At 43.5% G+C, this 17,819-nt stretch overlaps 1 protein-coding gene across 1 annotated transcript in view; it reads right to left on the reverse strand.

Annotated features, from left to right (window-relative positions):
• Positions 1-17,819, reverse strand: part of TDRD12 (tudor domain containing 12) — a 102,011-nt gene that overhangs the window by 13,424 nt on the left and 70,768 nt on the right. The window contains 11 exon segments of the mRNA XM_017861714.1: positions 268-360; positions 2,506-2,716; positions 3,644-3,828; positions 6,917-7,016; positions 11,461-11,681; positions 11,827-11,960; positions 12,559-12,676; positions 13,635-13,763; positions 14,041-14,232; positions 15,910-16,037; positions 16,454-16,610. Of these exon segments, the coding sequence (XP_017717203.1) occupies positions 268-360; positions 2,506-2,716; positions 3,644-3,828; positions 6,917-7,016; positions 11,461-11,681; positions 11,827-11,960; positions 12,559-12,676; positions 13,635-13,763; positions 14,041-14,232; positions 15,910-16,037; positions 16,454-16,610 (1,668 nt within the window).

The following is a 17,819-nucleotide window of genomic DNA, read 5'->3' on the forward strand; positions in this document are numbered from 1 at the left end:
TTCAGCTGCATGTGTGTGTGTGTGTGTGCCTCACATACACAATGCACATGTGTGCTGGGGTTACAATGTAAAATGTTCCCCTGAACAAAAACTAAACCCACAACCCAATTCATGACCCAAATAACATGAAAAACACCTCTCCCTAACAGAGCCCCAAATAAGTCACCGTTTCTGTGCAGCAGTTATTCAAGTGACAGCTTAGAATAATCTGGATAATTTTAGTGGCCCATTCAAACAGATTTATTTTTAAGAAAAATGCATACTTACCATTGGATCAATCCAAACTGTATTTCCCAAAGCCAGGATCACTTTTGCAACATGTAATTTTCCAACAATTTTATGATGGATGTACCTAGTAACCTGAAAAAAGCACTTAACATTATTTTAGGTGAGGCTTCAACAAAATACCTTATTTTGTATACACCATACAGTTTGCAAAATATTCCATGCATTTCATTTGAGCCTCACAGTAACGCTATGAGGTCACAGACATCATCACCCCCTTTCGTCCACAAGGCTAATAGCAGAGTTTAGTGAGGCAGGTGTGGAAAGGAACTCGCCCATGGTCTCTTACTAGTGAATTCCCAGAGCTCAAGGCGGGGTCTGTGCCTTTGGGACCCAACACTGTACATTTCCTTCTGTGTACATGCGTATCACATCTCCTCCATCACCTACCAATCTGTCTTTAAAGCACAGATGCCTATTTCTTTGAAAGCTCAATGAAAGTGAAGTGAAAGTTGTTCCTCCTGCTCTGAAGCCGTCACTGCAATGGAGCTGCCTTACAGCCAGTGACACTGGAGCTGAGGGCCTGGTCTTTTGTGTACCCGTCCCTGAGTAAATGGCTGTTGTTTTCTTTCTTTTTTTCTTTGACACAGGATCTCTCTCCACCACCCAGGCTGGAGTGCAGTGGCACAATCATAGCTCACTGCAGCCTTGAACTCCAGGGCCCCAGCAATCCTCCTTCCTCAGCCTCCCCAGTAGCTGAGACCACAGACACGCACCACACTTGGTTAATTTTTAATTTTTTTTTTTTTTAGAGATGGGGTCTCACAACGTTGCCCAGGCTGGTCTTGAACTCCTAGGCTCAAGCACTCCTCCCATCTTGGGCTCCCAAGGATTACAGGTATGAGTCACCACGCCTGGCCATGGCCGTTTCCTCTCAAGGAGGAACACAACAGGCAGGACCTGTCTAAGCAACCTCTCATGCACATTTTCACATGAACAAAGCAGGGTGAAAGGGACCTGCCCATTTCCGTCCCCCTTGCACTTGGTGAATCAATTCGAAAGAACGGACACAGGAGAAGCTTTCTCCATTCCCACAGAAGGCAGCTCCCTCAATGGAGACTTTCAGTCAGTCATCTTCACAGGTCAGGTGTTTCTTGGGGAAAGGACTGTGACCTTCTTGCTGATGACTACATTCCCAGAACCCAGTAGGGTACCTGGTACACAGGAGACGGTCATTACAAAGAAGGAACACCACTGCCTTGTGATAAAGGCCCCTTTTACTAAACTTAGAAGAGTAAGGTAGTGTGTTTATCCTGCATCATGGAAGCATTCACTTGTTTATTTCCTGGATAATGTTTAACTTTGTAACCCAAACTGTTTTTACTTTGCCAATTGCAATGACTTATTTCATGTCCCATTTGTCGAATTATGCAAAATGTAACCTTTCCTTGGAGAATCGGAGCACTTAGCAACACGACTCATGCTCCAGTGATGGGCAGGACTGGCTGCAGGTCTCTCCCTGGCCGCAAGGGCTGGGCCTTCCCACTCCACTTGGACGGCCCTCTTCTGTTGCTGTGCCTCAGCACAAGTGGTTCTCTTTGCTTTCAATGCCCATCTGTCCTACTTGGTGACATCCCAGTTATCCCACGAAGCCCAGAGGAAATGACCCTTCCTTTGGCAGCTTTTCTGGCCTCCATATCTCCTTCCTGGCCCATCGTCCCTGCCCCAGTGGAATCACCTGGCCTCTCCTGAGACCACCCATTGTGCCCCCTCTTTGGCTGGAGCGTCCACTTTTCCACTTTTTTTCTGTTTTTTGATTTGTTTTCTTTAAGAGACAGGGTATCTCACTCTGTCACCCAGGCTGGAGTGCAGTGACACGATCATAGATCATTGCAGCCTCGACTTCCTGGGCTCAAGGAATCCTCATCCCTCGGCTTCCCAAACTGTTGAGATTATAGGCCACAGCACCCAGCCTGGAATGTTCACTTTTGTAGGTGCTTCCCCTGCTTAGGTTGTGGGCAATTTATTTTACTGACATCCCTACTTTATACCAATTCTGTGAGCGTAAGCACAAGGTTAGTGGCGGCGGCAGTGTTGTGGCTGCCCAGCACCTCTCTGAGGGCTCAGCTGGGATGTTCACACACCGTGGGGATCTGAGCAGACCGCGCTTTCCCTGCCCAAATGTCACACTCTAAATCCAGACAGGCCTCAATTCTGTGTATATTCTGGGTTAAATACATTCTAAAAGTCAACACTAGATAAAAAGCCAAAATAACCCACCTTTGGATTCCATTCCATTTCATTGTCTGCAGGTTTCACCCTACAGACAATAAACTCCACAGCCTGCGGGGGAAGCGTGTGGAAATGTTCTGGGAGATGTAGCAGCTGGTCCCTTGTGACAAGTCCTGTCCTGCCTTCGTCGATGAACTCTACAAGGATGTCATCCAGGGCCCAGGCGTCTTCTTTTTGGCTCACTTCCAACACCTGAACCCTGGAGAACAACGGGGCATTGGTTCAATACACACAGAGATTCCAGAAAGGATTGTGTTTGCCTCAAATTACCATGAAATGGAAAACATATAAAAAGACTCCGAAATGCCATGATTTTACTCTATACTAGAAATAAAACTAAGGTCTTCAGTAATTCAAGTGGTGGAGTTTTAAAGTATACATAGGTATAAAACATGTACTTTTGAATAAGAATAAATCCTTTTATCTAACAACATAATAAAAATTAACATAGCAAATTAAAGTCACAAAGTTTTTTTCTTTTTTTCTTTTTGTCTTTTTTGTTTGTTTGTTTTTTGTAGAGACAAGGTCTTGCTCTGTGGCCCAGACTGGAGTGCAGTGGCATGATCATAGCTCAGTGCAGCCTCGACCTCCTGGGCTTAAGCAATCCATTCACCTCAGCCTCCCACAGTGCTGGGATTACAGGCATGAGCGATGTCACCTGTCAAGTTTCAAAGTTTCTGAATTCAAGGCTATCACCAGGTGGCGCCAGGTGTGGATTTAAGGGAAGTGGGTGCAAACGAGCATGTGATTCAGACTGACCAGGTTGGAACAAACTATGCCAGGTATCGAGCTGACCTGACACCATGTTCGTAACATTGCCAAGGCTGTTTTCTTATCTGTAGAACGGGAATGATGCCCACTTGATAGGAACTTGGCAAGAATTAAGTGAGTTAAAGATGTATGTGTATGTTGCACGCAGTGATGGCTCAACGGGTCACGGTGTCACCATGCTCAGGAGCCTGGGGAAGAGTTTCCCACGAAGAACTGGAGCAGATCTGGGGGGAAAACCCCGCTGTCACCAGGTTCACATACACACTCAAATGGACAGAGGTGAAAATAGGAACTCAACACCATTTAGTTACCTCATGCTTCAAAACTTTACAGGTGAAATAAACAGATATGTTACCTGTGAAAAAGCGTTTCTTCTGCTAATCCATACAATCCAAACTTCTTCACCTTTTCCACAGTTGTTTTATTAGAATCCTTAAAATACTCATTCATTTCAGCATTGAGAGTTGCATAAAGATCCATGTGTTTATCAATTATACGGCCAACATAATTTGTTGCATTCAAAATATAAAAAGGTATTATCTGAAACATATATAGTAAACATGACCAGGAAACAAACTTAGGCTAAACTGGAGATGTACACACTCCCTGTATCTGCAGAAATCAGTACCCAACCTAAGAAACCAAAGCTTAGCAATGTGGATTTAGAAATAAACTAGGAAGCTAGCCAAAAAGGCAAGGCAAAACCAATACCTCACATAGTCACAAAGAATTAGAATTTCACTTTAAATCTAATGGAAGATTTTTTTATTTTGCAAATTTCATTATTTTAAATCTTCATTATTAGGTATAAGTGTTCCTTTGTTTACCTTCTAACTGCACTTCTATAGAAATTCTTCTTAAAATAGCATTGCTGTCTCTTGAGACCTTCCGATCTTTTTTCAGGTAACAAGATACATCTTATTTTATTTTATTTTATTTTTTTGAGACGGAGTCTCACTCTGTTGCCCAGGCTGGAGTGCAGTGGTGCGATCTTGGCTCACTGCAAGCTCCGCCTCCCGGGTTCACGCCATTCTCCTGCCTCAGCCTCCCGAGTAGCTGGGACTACAGGCGCCCGCCACCACGCCCAGCTAATTTTTTTGTATTTTTAGTAGAGACGGGGTTTCATTGTGTTAGCCAGGATGGTCTCGATCTCCTGACCTCGTGATCCGCCCGCCTTGAACTCCCAAAGTCCTGGGATTACAGACTTGAGCCACCGCGTCCGGCCAAGATACATCTTATTACGAGCATACTGTTTACCAGCTTCCAGGGTTATAGGGATAAAACTGTGTCCTACAGGGACCCTCGGCAATCCAGAAGTGGACAGAGAGGCCACAGCTTGCGTATGCTGGAGAAGACAGCCCTTCACAGGTTAGAGTAGGCATGGGGACCAGTGTGTGAGGAAGAAGTCAGTGTGCAGAGGGCAGAGACACCCTGCATGAAGGCAGGGAGCCCTGGCTACCCAGAGCAGATGCCAGGAGTGAGAAGTAGGCACTTGGCAGGATGGGGGAGAGGGCTGGGCTGGCGACACCCACAGGCACCAGTGTCTGTGCCTGTGCAGGAGGAAGCAGAGGGAAGCAATAGACCTGAGAACAGAGAGCTCTAGAACAGGCAAGAGGCCCTCCCTGGAAACAGGCTCAGCCAGTGTGATAAGCGAGCCTGGAAGGCTTCACCTGCCTCCACAGTGGGTGAAGGCTGGAGCCCCTACAAAATCTCCACACTGTCCCTCCAGGGACAAGAGGGATGAAGGAAGAGAAAACCAGGTAAGAGTTCAGGAGGGGAACAGGGCCAGGGAATCTCAGAAATCTTAGACACTACATCACCATATTCATTTTATACAGTATATAAAACAACAGAAATGGGAACTCCATGAAATCAGAAAAGTTACCCTGACCCACACCTCCTCCAAAATGCCAGGAAAACAAATTCTATCCAAAAACGAGCAGCAGCAAAGTAACAAGGTTAAATCCGATATGAAGTCATCATAAAATAACAAAATGTATTATATAAAAATAAAATAATTAAAAGAGAAGAGCAGAAGAACCATCCCTACAGACAATGAAACCTGTTAGAAAGATACATCCACAGATTAAAAACATAACCTTCAAGAAACACTGCATTTAGTTTGTTAACTAAGAAAACAATACATGTATAAAAGAGTAACAGATCAGAATTACAACAACTTAGAAATGAGGTGACAGAAAGCAAGAAAGAGTTAGAAATTTTTTAAAAAAATTCAATAATGAAAACTGTAGTGGGCTGGATGGTGACTCTCCCAAAAGAGGTATGTCCATGTCCTAACCCCAAGGTCACTGTGACTTTGACCTGACTTGAAAACAGGGTCTTTGCAGTGGTAGTGAAATCTGCAGACCAGGAAATGGCTCTGGGTTATCCAGATGGGCCCTCCCTCCAATGAAACGTCCTTTATAAGGGGCACAGAGAAGAGGAGGTCATGTGAAGATGCAGGTAGAGAAAGAGCTACAGTGGCTGCCGGCTGAGACACAAGGACGCCGGGCGAGCCACAGGCCAGGTCACCTTCTGGAGGCTGCAGAGGGGCACAGCCCTGCTGACACCCTGACGTTGGACTCTGGCATCCAGGAACATGACAGAAGAAATGTATGTGACTTTAAGTCACTAACTCGGTGGTAATCTTTTACAGTAGCCTAGGAAATTAACACAAAAGATACTGCCCTAAGGGAAACAGGTGAAAGGGATAGAAATTGCATGCTCAGGCCGGGCGGGGTGGCTCAAGCCTGTAATTCCAGCACTTTGGGAGGCCGAGACGGGCGCATCACGAGGTCAGGAGATTGAGACCATCCTGGCTAACACAGTGAAACCCCGTCTCCACTAAAAAAAAAAAATACAAAAAACTAGCCGGGCGAGGTGGCGGGCGCCTGTAGTCCCAGCTACTTGGGAGGCTGAGGCAGGAGAATGGCATAAACCCGGGAGGCGGAACTTGCAGTGAGCTGAGATCCGGCCACTGCACTCCAGCCTGGGCGACAGAGCAAGACTCTGTCTCAACCAAAAAAAAAAAAAGAAATTGCATGCTCAAAAGAAATGAAGAAATTAATAAAAGGGGATCTGAAAGAAAATTTAAAAATCCTTAACTTGGCAATTCTATCTGCATCTTATTACAGAATTTTCCTCAAAGAAATTATCATGAATGTCTTGAAAAGATTCATGTGATCACTGTATTATTATTATTTTTAAAATTTGTTTGTAGAGACAAGGTCTCGCTATGTTGCCCAGGCTGGTCTTGAACTCCTGGCCTCAAGTGATCTGCCCGCCTCAGTCTCCCAAAATGATGAGATTACAGGTAGGAGCCACTGTGTCCAGTCACTGCATTATTTTTAATGGCCCCCAAATAGAAACATTTTCTGAAAATATAATTGAAAAAAAAATCCTTAAACTGTCATCCATTACTGAATTTGATCTTGGCTTATAAATAAGCTGGGGCCCTGAAATAAGGCACCTTGTAAGGATGCACGCCTCTGGTTGGATTAATGGTGGTATGTTAATACTGATCACTGGAAGACATCATTACATCTACTAAGATCCTGCTTAACAAATAAAACACGTTTATTAACATGACCATTCGTCAGAGGACACAAGGATCTTTAACCGAACCTACTTTAATGTATCCAAATGAAGGTAGGGCTTGGCTGGACAGTTTCCTGGGCATGTCCGTTTCTGGATTAATACGGTGTCGGTCAGGACAGATCCTCTTGTCTCTGAAAATGAAATGACTAGATTTACCATAAATAAGTAATAATTGTTAATGTGAATTTTAATGCTTTCTTCAGAAAATTAATCTGCAACCTAAATCAGAGAACTTTTATTCCAAACACCCTAAAAATTGAATAACCACATTAAATATTTCAGATGACATTAATAATATATAAATAAGTACAAACGGATTTTACATTTTAATTAACACTGAATAAACTCAATAAGTTACTTCATTATTTCTCTAGCAAACTTTTTTTTTTTTTTTTTAAGAGTTTGGTCTCGCTCTGTTGCCCAGGCTGGAGTGCAGTGGCAAGATCATGTCTCACCACAGCCTCTTAACTCCTGGGCTCAAGAGATCCTCCCTGCTCAGCCACCCTATTTCTCTAGCCATTCTAAAATGCATTATGTAAATGGACAAAATATATTTTCAAAATAAAGACTGAATTACAAATACATTGCCATAATACACAACAAAGGCCAATCGACCTCTAACCCAGAAGCCATTCCTTAACTACAATGCTGCTTCCACATTGAGAAATAGTGGAAATTGTCGTTTTAAAAGTCGGTATTTGAGGCCGAGCGCGGTGGTTCGTGCCTGTAATCCCAGCACTTTGGGAGGCCAAGACAGGCCAATCACCTGAGGTCAGGAGCTCGAGACCAGCCTGGTCAACATGGTGAAACCCTGACTCTACTAAAAATACGAAAATTAGCTGGGCATGATGGCGGGCGCCTACTTACAGTCCCAGCTATTCAGGAGGCTGATGCAGGAAAATCACTGGAACCCAGGAGGCAGAGGTTGCAGTGAGCCAAGATGGTGCCACTGTACCCCAGCCTGGGTGACAGAGCAAGACTCCATCTCTAAATAAATAAATAAATAAAGTCAATATTTGGCTGGGGATGGTGGCTCATGCCTGTAATCCCGACACTTTGGGAGGCTGAGGTGGGCGGACCACTTGAGGTGAGGGGTTTGAGACCAGCTTGGCCAACATGGCGAACCCCATCTCTACTAAAAATACAAAAATTAGCCAGGTGTGGTGGTGCACACCTGTGATCCCAGCTACTCAGGAGGCTGAGGCACAAGAACTGCTTGAACCCGGAAGGCGGAGGTTTCAGCGAGCTGAGATCATGCCATTGCACTCCAGCCTGGGTGACAGAGCCAGAGACTGTCTTAGAAAAAAAAAAAAAAAAAAAAGTCGGTCTTCTTTAAGCATAAACAGAAGTGCTGCTAGTAATACATTTAATGTACAATAATTCAAAAACGTTAATGTCAACAGTTATCTTTAAATTTAATCCAGCAGCTACGTATCAGACACCCACGTCCCAGCCTCAGCTGTCTGTGTATCAAGCAGTGGTGGTGTGTCTGGATCAGGCAGAGAAGCCCCATGACTGTCAAAGTACCCACGCTCTCCAAGCTGATCAACACAATCAATGGAGTCCCTAGCAAAACTCCACAAGGTTTCTGAAGAAACTAATAGGCTCATTCTAAAACGTACATGGAGGCCAGGTGGGATGGCTCATGCCTGTAATCCCAGCACTTTCAGAGGCTGAGGCAGGTGGATCAGCTGAGGTCAGGAGTTTGAGATTAGCCTGGCCAACATGGTGAAACCCTGTCTCTAATGAAAATACAAAAATTAACTGGGCGTGGTGGCACACGCCTGTAGTCCCAGCTACTCAGGAAGCTGAGGCAGGAGAACTGTTTGAACCCAGAAGGCAGAGGCTGCAGTGAGCCAAGATTGCACCACTGCACTCCAGCCTGGGTGACAGAGCGACACTCCATCTCAAAAAAAAAAAAAAAAAAGATACAAAAAATAAAATGTATGTGGAGGTGCAATGGATTTAAAATAGCCAAACAACCTTGGTGAGGACCAAAGCTGGAGGACTCATACACCAGCTCCTAAGACTTGCTATAAGAAAGTGTAGTACTGGTATAAAGTTAGACCAATAGGCCAATGTAACAGAAGAGAGTCCAAAAATGGACCACATATACCATCACCTGGCTTATGGCAAATGCATTAATGCAGTGAGAACCAAATGATATTTTAAATAAACAATGCTGAAGCAAACCATTATTTATATGGAAAAATCAAACCTTGCCCCGGATTTCACATTACACATATAATTTTTCTTCTTTTTTCTTTATTTTGGACATAGGATCTCATTCTATCGCCCAGGCTGAAGTGCAGTGGCACAATCACAGCTCACTGAATCCTTGACTTCCCAGGCTCAAGTGATCTTCCTACTCCAGGCTCCTCAGTAGCTGGGACTACAGGCATGTGCCACCACAGCTGGCGTGTATGTGTGTGTGTATAAATATATACACACATATATAAATATACACACACACATACACATATATACATATACACATATATGTGTGTGTATATATATACACACACACATATATATATATATATATGTATTTTTTTTTTTAAGACACCAGGTCTGTGTGTTGCCCAGGCTGGTCTCGGAACTCCTGAGCTCAAGTGATCCTCCCACTCCAGCCTCCCAAAGCGCTGGGATTATAGGTGCGAGCCACCATACGTGGTAATACACACAAACTAATTTAATATGAATTATAAGTGTAACTGTGAAAGCTAAAACTATAAAGCTTCTAGAAATATAGGAGAATGCCTTCATGACCTTGAAATAGGTAATTTTTTTTTTTTTTTTTTGAGATGGAATCTCACTCTGTGGTCCAGGCTGGAATGCAGCGGCACAATCTCTCACTCTGTCACCCAGTCTGGAGTGCAGTGGTGTGAACTTGGCTCACTGTAACCTCCACTTCCCAGGTTCAAGCGATTCTCCTGCCTCAGCCTCCTATGTAGCTGATTACAGGTGTGTGCCACCACACCCAGCTAACTTTTTTCTTTCTTCTTTTTGAGACAGAATCTTGCTCTGTCTCCAGGCTGGAGTGCAGTGGTGTGATCTTGGCTCACTACAACCTCTGCCTCTAGGGTTCAAGTGATTCTCCTGCCCCAGCCTCCCTAGTAGCTGGGACTACAGGTACATACCACCACGCCCAGCTAATTTTTGTATTTTTTTAGTAGAGACGGGGTTTCACCATGTTGACCAGGATGGTCTCGATCTCTTGATCTCATGATCTGCCGGCCTTGGCCTCCCAAAGTGCTGGGATTACAGGCATGAGCCACTGCACCTGGCCGAGATAGGCAAATATTTCCTATAAGCACACAAAAAGGTAACCTGAAAATACTTCATCAGGCTGGGCACAGTGGCTCACGCCTGTAATCCCAGCACTTTGGGAGGTCAAGGCAGGCGGATCACGAGGTCAGGAGATCAAAACCATCCTGGCTAACATGGTGAAACCCCGTCTCTACTAAAAACACAAAAAAATTAGCCAAGCGTGGTGGCGGGCGCCTGTAGTCCCAACTACTTGGGAGGTTGAAGCAGGAGGATGGCATGAACCTGGGAGGCGGAGCTTGCAGTAAGCCAAGATAGCGCCACTGCACTCCAGCCTGGACGACAGCGTGAAATGCCATCTCAAAAAAACAAAAAACAAAAAACTTCAACAAAATTTAAAATGCCTGTTCATCATCAGCAGAATATTAAGAGTGAAAATGCAAGCCACAGCTTGGAGGAGACATTCTCAGTGCACACATCACACAAAGTACTTACGTTGGGTATATATAAGCTACTCCCCCCACAAACCAAGACAAAAAAGATAAACACTCCCTGTAAAAACTGGTCAAAAGACCTCAACAGGCACTTCACAAAAAGAGGATGGCCAACTGTCCCATAAGCCTATGAAAAGATATTCAACATCATTAATCATTAGGGAAATGCAAATTAACATCACAATGGTTTACCACTCCACCCCTACCAACACTAAGCACTGGTGAGGGTGGGGGACAACTCAGGCTCTCTCAGACAGTACTGACCAGACCAGAAAATGGCCAGACGCTTTGGAAGAATTAAACACATGCCTACCCCACGACCTGCCACTTACACTCCAGAGCATCCAAGAGAAATGGGTGCGCATTTCCACAAAAGACATGGCCAAGAGTGTTCCTAACAGCTTCAAACATCTTAGCCTGATAGTGGAAACCACCCACAGGCCCATCAACAGGAGAATGGATACACACACTGTGATACAGTCATATAACAGAACACTGAGCTACAAAACAAACCACAGATACACACAACACAGATGAACGTCACAGACACGAGGCTGAGAGAAAGAAGCCAGACACGAAAGAGAACATACCACGATGCCATTTCTATGGAGTTCAAAACCAAGCAAAATTAATCAACACTGACAGTCCTGCAGAGGGGAGGGCACGTGGGGAAGAGCGCGAGGGAACTCCTGGGCTGCTCCCTCAGAGTGGGTGGTGGCTTCTACAGATACATGACAATTCACCACGTTGCACCAGTTGTGCACTTTACTGCAGGTTATACATCAGTTTAATTAGAAACAAATCACTGGCTTACTTGCAAAAACCAAAAGCCTTCAGATACGGACAAAGAAGTCTTCCAGCTTTCTTATCCTCTTTGGCTTCCAGAACTCCTGCGGTGAACTCGTACAGCTCTGCGGGGACCTTGGCGTCCGCTCGCTCCAAGTAGCGCAGGATGCCCACTGCATGGCTTGCATCTTTCTCCGTCAGCAGCAAGACAGATTTGGCTTTCTTATCTCCCTGTTCTGCAGGAGAACCCTGAAAATTGGGGGTGAATAAACCCTGAAAATTGGGGGTGGATCATCTATATCCTAGTCTGACTGAGGAAACCTTGTGGACTCTGAGCTTATCATGACACAGAAGATGCCAGTAGAATATGGAAGAGAATAAAAATTCACCAAACCTGTTCCGTGTGAAAATGATCAGACATGCAATAAAGGCGTCCACCAAACACTTTTGGCGAGCCAGGGAAGCTGAAGTGAATTACACACGTGGCATCGGTGATGGCCAAGAGTGGGACGCAGTCGTCTGTGAGGGCTGCAGAGAGGGAGTCTGACAATGTCACATGCGCTGGAGTTCCCCCACGTACTTTAACCAGCAGTTCCCGCGGCCACACTGCGGTGGATTTCCGTATCACATTTTACTTTTTTGGATGCAACGAAACTTCTTCCCCATTTTTTCCCCAAAATGCCACAGCCCAGTGCTTAAATTCCAGAGAAAAGTGGTCTCCTTTTTAGCCTGAAAAATGTCTCTTATTACAAATCCAAGTGGCCCATATTTTTCACTTATTCTATACATGTTGACTGTTATATTTTTAATATTAAATTTAGCAATCATGCATGACTATATAGAGAGAAAGCTTGAGGATCACTATCATAATATATATGATCATATATATTATATAATGGTGGCTGCCCACTGACCTGAGAGATTTACCTCAACATCAAAATCTTAGTGGAGGTTAATTTTTGATTTTGAAATTAACATCCTGGCTAACACGGTGAAACCCAGTTAACATTGCTAATAAACTCTCAGTAAACCTGGGGAATAATGAGAAATCTGGAGATGAGATACATAAATGAATTAAAGATAGGATTCCTAGCTCAGCCTTCACAAAATAGAAACTAAAACTTACCTAATGCAATTTGAGAGCCAGAACTTAACTTCTTCTTCCACTGTTCTAAAACATTTTGTAAGTTAAAAATCATTTCTTTATGCATCTTCAAGCAAAATATTGAATTGCTTTCTACTACCTAAAGATGAAACGAAAGAGGCCAGGCCACAGTCAGGGATATAGGCTGGAAGCCAAGTGTTCCATCAATAATTGTCAATGTAAAGCACTTTAAATGATTTCTGAGGGCACTACCTCACTGATCCCATAATTCTTAAGAATGAGATGATTATAAACTGAAATATATTTCCAAAATTCAGTTGTTTTTGTCTAAAATCTTGCTCAAGTGAAACAAGCAATCTTTTGCTAAAACTATTTTGCTTCCCTTTAAAATAACACAGCTATACTTGTATACACACACACATACACAACAGATAGAAAGTCCTTGTTGACCACAGTATCATGTAACTATACTTCTAGCTCACTGTTGCAGAAAGGTAGATGTACTATTAACTATTTGGTAGTTGGCTTCATTTCTATGTTTTACCACTAATATATACAAAATAAAACTGAATAAATTTTTAGCCAATTTATTTGATTTTTTTGGCTATATGATATCTTTTACTGTTATCTTCTCAATCTTCTTCTTCTTCTTCTTTTTTTTTTTTTTTTTGAGACAGGGTCTCACTATGTTGCCTAGGCTGGTCTTGAACTCCTGGATTCAAGCCATCTTCCCACCTCCACCTCTCAAAGGGCTAGGATTCAGGCATGAGCCACCTCAATCTTCATAAACAGAGGGTACAGAAGATGTTGTCATGTCTATAAATTGATACTTTTAATACTCCACCAAGACAAAACTCCCCTGCCCTGGGGAATGCTGCTGCAGGGGAAAGGCTCTGCCCACCCACCTGGTTCCTCCCCAGCACCAGGCCTCAGCCTCCATGTTCTGTGAGCAGACCCTACCTCCTCTTCTGATTGTTGTTAAACTTGTAAAACTGTACTTCCCTGCCACACAGTCGACTACCCCAGTAATTTTGTGATGACTTGAGATTCAACCAGTTGAAACAAACAGAACATTTTTTATATGGAGATGGGCTCACCTTACACACTATTTCTGTTTCAGCTACAGAGCAGGTGAAGATCAAGGTCTTTTGTGCCTGACTTGGAATTAAATCAAGAGCTTGGAGTAAAGTAGAAGTTTTTTCACATTCTAGGCAAAGATGTACTACCTGGTAATGAAGCACAGAAACAATGTGACTTTTTAATATTCTAGGAGCTCCAGATCCACTTTCCATAGGTGTTGGGATTTTAATAGAAAAGAATGTATAAGAAATCAATATATATTTAAATATTCAACTACAATTGTATTTCACTCATAATTTATATATGAAATCAAAGTTGTAATTGTTTAATATTAAGCCATGAAATAAAAGTTACTTGCTTGTGTTCATCAGCTCCCCACCAACACACACACACACACACACACACACACACACACAGAATTACCTGTTGGACATTGCCATAGAGAGCAGCCTCTTCCATGGCTGTGATCACAATGTAGGGATCATTCATGAACTCTTTGATGAGATGTTCTATATGTTTGTTCCAATGAACTCCAACTGCAACAATCTGATGTGGTGCAGATTCCCTTTCTTCAACTTCAATATTTTTTTTAAAGCTATCTAATATAGCAAACATCTGAAAAATTAGTATAATTAATTTCGTTTTCATTTCAAAAGAGTAAGAACTAGTGTGACAGAACATAAAATGTTAGGGATTGTATATTTTCTATTCTCAGAGTGGGGAAAGTCTTTCAAAAATAAAAAGGAAAAGGCCGGGTGTGGTAGCTCACGCCTGTAATCCCAGCACTCTGGGAGGCTGAGGCAGGTGGATCATGAGGTCAGGAGTTCGAGACCAGCTTGGCCAACATGGTGAAACCCTGTCTCTACTAAATATACAAAAAATTAGCTGGGCATGGTGGTAGGCACCTGTAATCCCAGCTACTTGGAAGGCTGAGGCACAAGAATTGCCTGAACCCGGGAGGAGGAGGTTGCAGTGAGCCAAGATTGCACCATTGCACTCCAGTGAGTGGGACTCAGTCTCAAAAAAAAAAAAAAGGCAAAAACTAAATAGGAGAAAATGTCAAGTTTAAAGTCAACAAATATCCTACAATCTCCATTATAAACAAAACTAAAGCACAAGCAACATCTTGGTAAACATGCATAACAAACTAATATGAGATTAATGTTCTTGCATAAAAACTTCTAAAAACTGATTAGCAAAAGATCATCCTACCAACAGAAAATAAGAAAAGGAAATGAACAAGCAACTCAGAGTGAATACAAATGATCAATACGAATTAATATTCAACCTAAAAAGTAATCAAGGAAATATAAATTAGGCTGACAAGACCCCACTGTTGGCCAGTTAGACTGGAAGAGAAAGCTGGGCCAAGCCTGCTCTGGCACCAGTGTGGAGAGCCTGGCACATGGCTGACAGGAGTGCACATCAGATCATGCTTTCAGAAAGGACGCTGCAGAGAGCAGTACGCCTAGATACTTGTTTTACAAAAATCAGAACCTGAGATTTCAGAGGAGTTCGGGAACCTTGAATAGCCCCATCATCAGTAACAAAGCCTGGACTGGAAACTGGGGCCATCACTACTTCCAAGTGCATGCCCTTGACGATCATGTGACACTGCTTCCAAGAAAAGCCTTACAAGAGCTCAAAGCCTATGACCCATGAATCCCCTCTTAGGAATTCATCCTAAAGGAAACAGGTGCAAAAAACATGCATGTTCTGTAGCCACACACATATACAAATTATGTTGAATGTCCAAAATTAAGACAGCTTTAAAACAAATTCTGTGATGTCCAAAGAAATGCATACTGTATGGCCAGTAACCACCAGGCTGTGGAACAGGAAGCAGGCTACAAAATGGCCTGTAAAACATGCCCCTGATGTTATTAACTATATGTATCAACAAACACAAGAATTCAAAGGAAAGGAAGCAAGTACTCCAAAACAGTAAGAGGGATCCCTTCTGAGACTATGGCTCTGGGGGCTGCGTTTTTCAAGTGCTCTTCTCCATGTCTTAAATTTTCTAAAATAAAATCATTACTTCCGTAATCAGAAAACTTTAACTATCTTAGGAAATCTCTGGGAAAGAATGTTTGCACTTCAGAAAGAACTCTAACATTGGGAAGGAAATTTCAGATAACAATTCCTTCTTCTTAATTATAGAAGTTAAAGCGTAAAATTTGTTTAGATTAACCAATGTATTCCCCAACCAGACACTTTTCCTCCTTCCTGCCGTCAGTTAGCATGTTAATCACACCTATCTTCTGAGTGGTGAAGACCTTAAGCCACGCTCACCTGTTCATTGGCTTCCAAGAATAGCACCTCCACCTCATCCAGGATCAGGTGGCAGAGCCTGAGGAACAGCAGGCTCTGACAGGCGAGAAGCCTCAGCAGGCTGTATGGGGTCGTAACAATCACATCACCTGCATTTAAAAGAAAAAGTCAACATTTTCAATTTTCCACAGGTTTTTCTAAGATTTCCTCTGCTAAGAGTCCACATACTTTTTAGAAATGCCTTCTAATGAAGTAAAACACTGCTTCTGTCCTAGTCAACCCTGTATGCCCAGCATCTAACAGTTTAAATGTTGAGTGAAAAAGTGATAAATGAATGAAATGACATAGTTTTCTCAGTGAAGCAGACGTAAGTCAAGATCAAGCCTTTGTAATCGATACTGTCGGGAGCTGGGAAGTAGGTCTGGACTAGTGACTGTGAGTGTGTTGTCACACAAGCCATGTCACTGTGGACCCAGGCCCGCCCGGCCAGGCTCTACTGTCTTCTGTAGGGAAGACAGTGAAAAAGATACTTTCACTTTTACAGCTGTTTGAAAAGGATACTTACAGCCCCTTGGAAGCTTTGTATTTTTGGCTTCCTCTTTATGGAGCCCGATTGTTAATAGCACAGGATGAAGAGGCCTGGAGGACATACTATATTCTCCCAATAATTCAAAAATAAATTGGGCCTTCTTCCACCCAGGGCACACAATGACTGCAAGAGGCTGCGAAGACAGACAAATTCAAATGACTCCAGATAGTAGTTAGGAATTCAGCATCCACATGTGAAACATCAAGAACATATCCTTGCACAGAAGCAGCACCCTGTAAGTTTCTGCTATAATCATCACACAGGTTGGAAAAGTGACAATATAATTTCATTAAAACAGATTTAGACACATTGAGTCATATTTTCTGAGAGTCTCAATGAAGCACTTCACAAGTATTCATTCATTTGGCTCTTAAGATGCTCTTGATGGGTGCTGACGAGTTGATGGGTGCAGCACACCAACATGGCATAAGTATACATATGTAACAAACCTGCACGTTATGCACATGTACCCTAGAACTTAAAGTATAATAAAAAAAAAAAAAAAAAAAAAAAAAGATGCTCTTATGGGGCAGAGGCTATCACTGCTTCATTTCATAGGTGAGGAATTTGAGGCACAGAGAGGTGAAGTCAGTCACCCAAGGCTGCACGGCTAATACATAGTAGCAACAGGATTTGAACCCAGGCAGTCTGGCTCCAGATCCCCTGCATGGATCCTAAGCACTAGAATGAACTAAATGCCTCTTGAACGGGGCCTTAAAGGCTGGGCGTGGTGGCTCACGCCTGTAATCCCGGCACTTTGGGAGGCTGAGGCAGGCGGATCATGAGGTCAGGAGATCGAGACCATCCTGGCTAACACGGTGAAACCCCGTCTCTACTAAAATACAAAACTAGCCGGGCGCAGTGGCGGGCACCTGTAGTTCCAGCTACTCGGGAGGCTGAGGCAGGAGAATGGCGTGAACCTGGGAGGCGGAGCTTGCAGTGAGCGGCGATCGCGCCACTGCACTCCAGCCTGGGCTACAGAGTGAGACTCCGTCCCAAAAAAAAAAAAAAAAAGAAAGGGGCCTTAAAAAAGACGAACCCTGGCTGGGTGTAGTGGCTCACGCTTGTAATCCCAGCACTTTGGGACGCTGAGGTGGGTGGATCACCTGAGGTCAGCAGTTCGAGACTAGCCCGACCAATATGGTGAAACCCCATCTCTACTAAAAATACAAAAATTAGCTGGGCTTGGTAGTGTGTGCCTGTAGTCCCAGCCACTCAGGAGGCTGAGACAGGAGAATTGCTCAAACCGCGGAGGTGGAGGTTGCAGTGAGCTGAGATTGCGCCACTGCACTCCAGCCTGGGTGACAGAGTAAGACTCTATCTCAAAAAAAAAAAAAAAAAA

This window comes from Rhinopithecus bieti, unplaced genomic scaffold (genome assembly GCF_001698545.2).
Source record: "Rhinopithecus bieti isolate Rb0 unplaced genomic scaffold, ASM169854v2 scaffold_62779, whole genome shotgun sequence".
Lineage (NCBI taxonomy): Eukaryota > Metazoa > Chordata > Mammalia > Primates > Cercopithecidae > Rhinopithecus > Rhinopithecus bieti.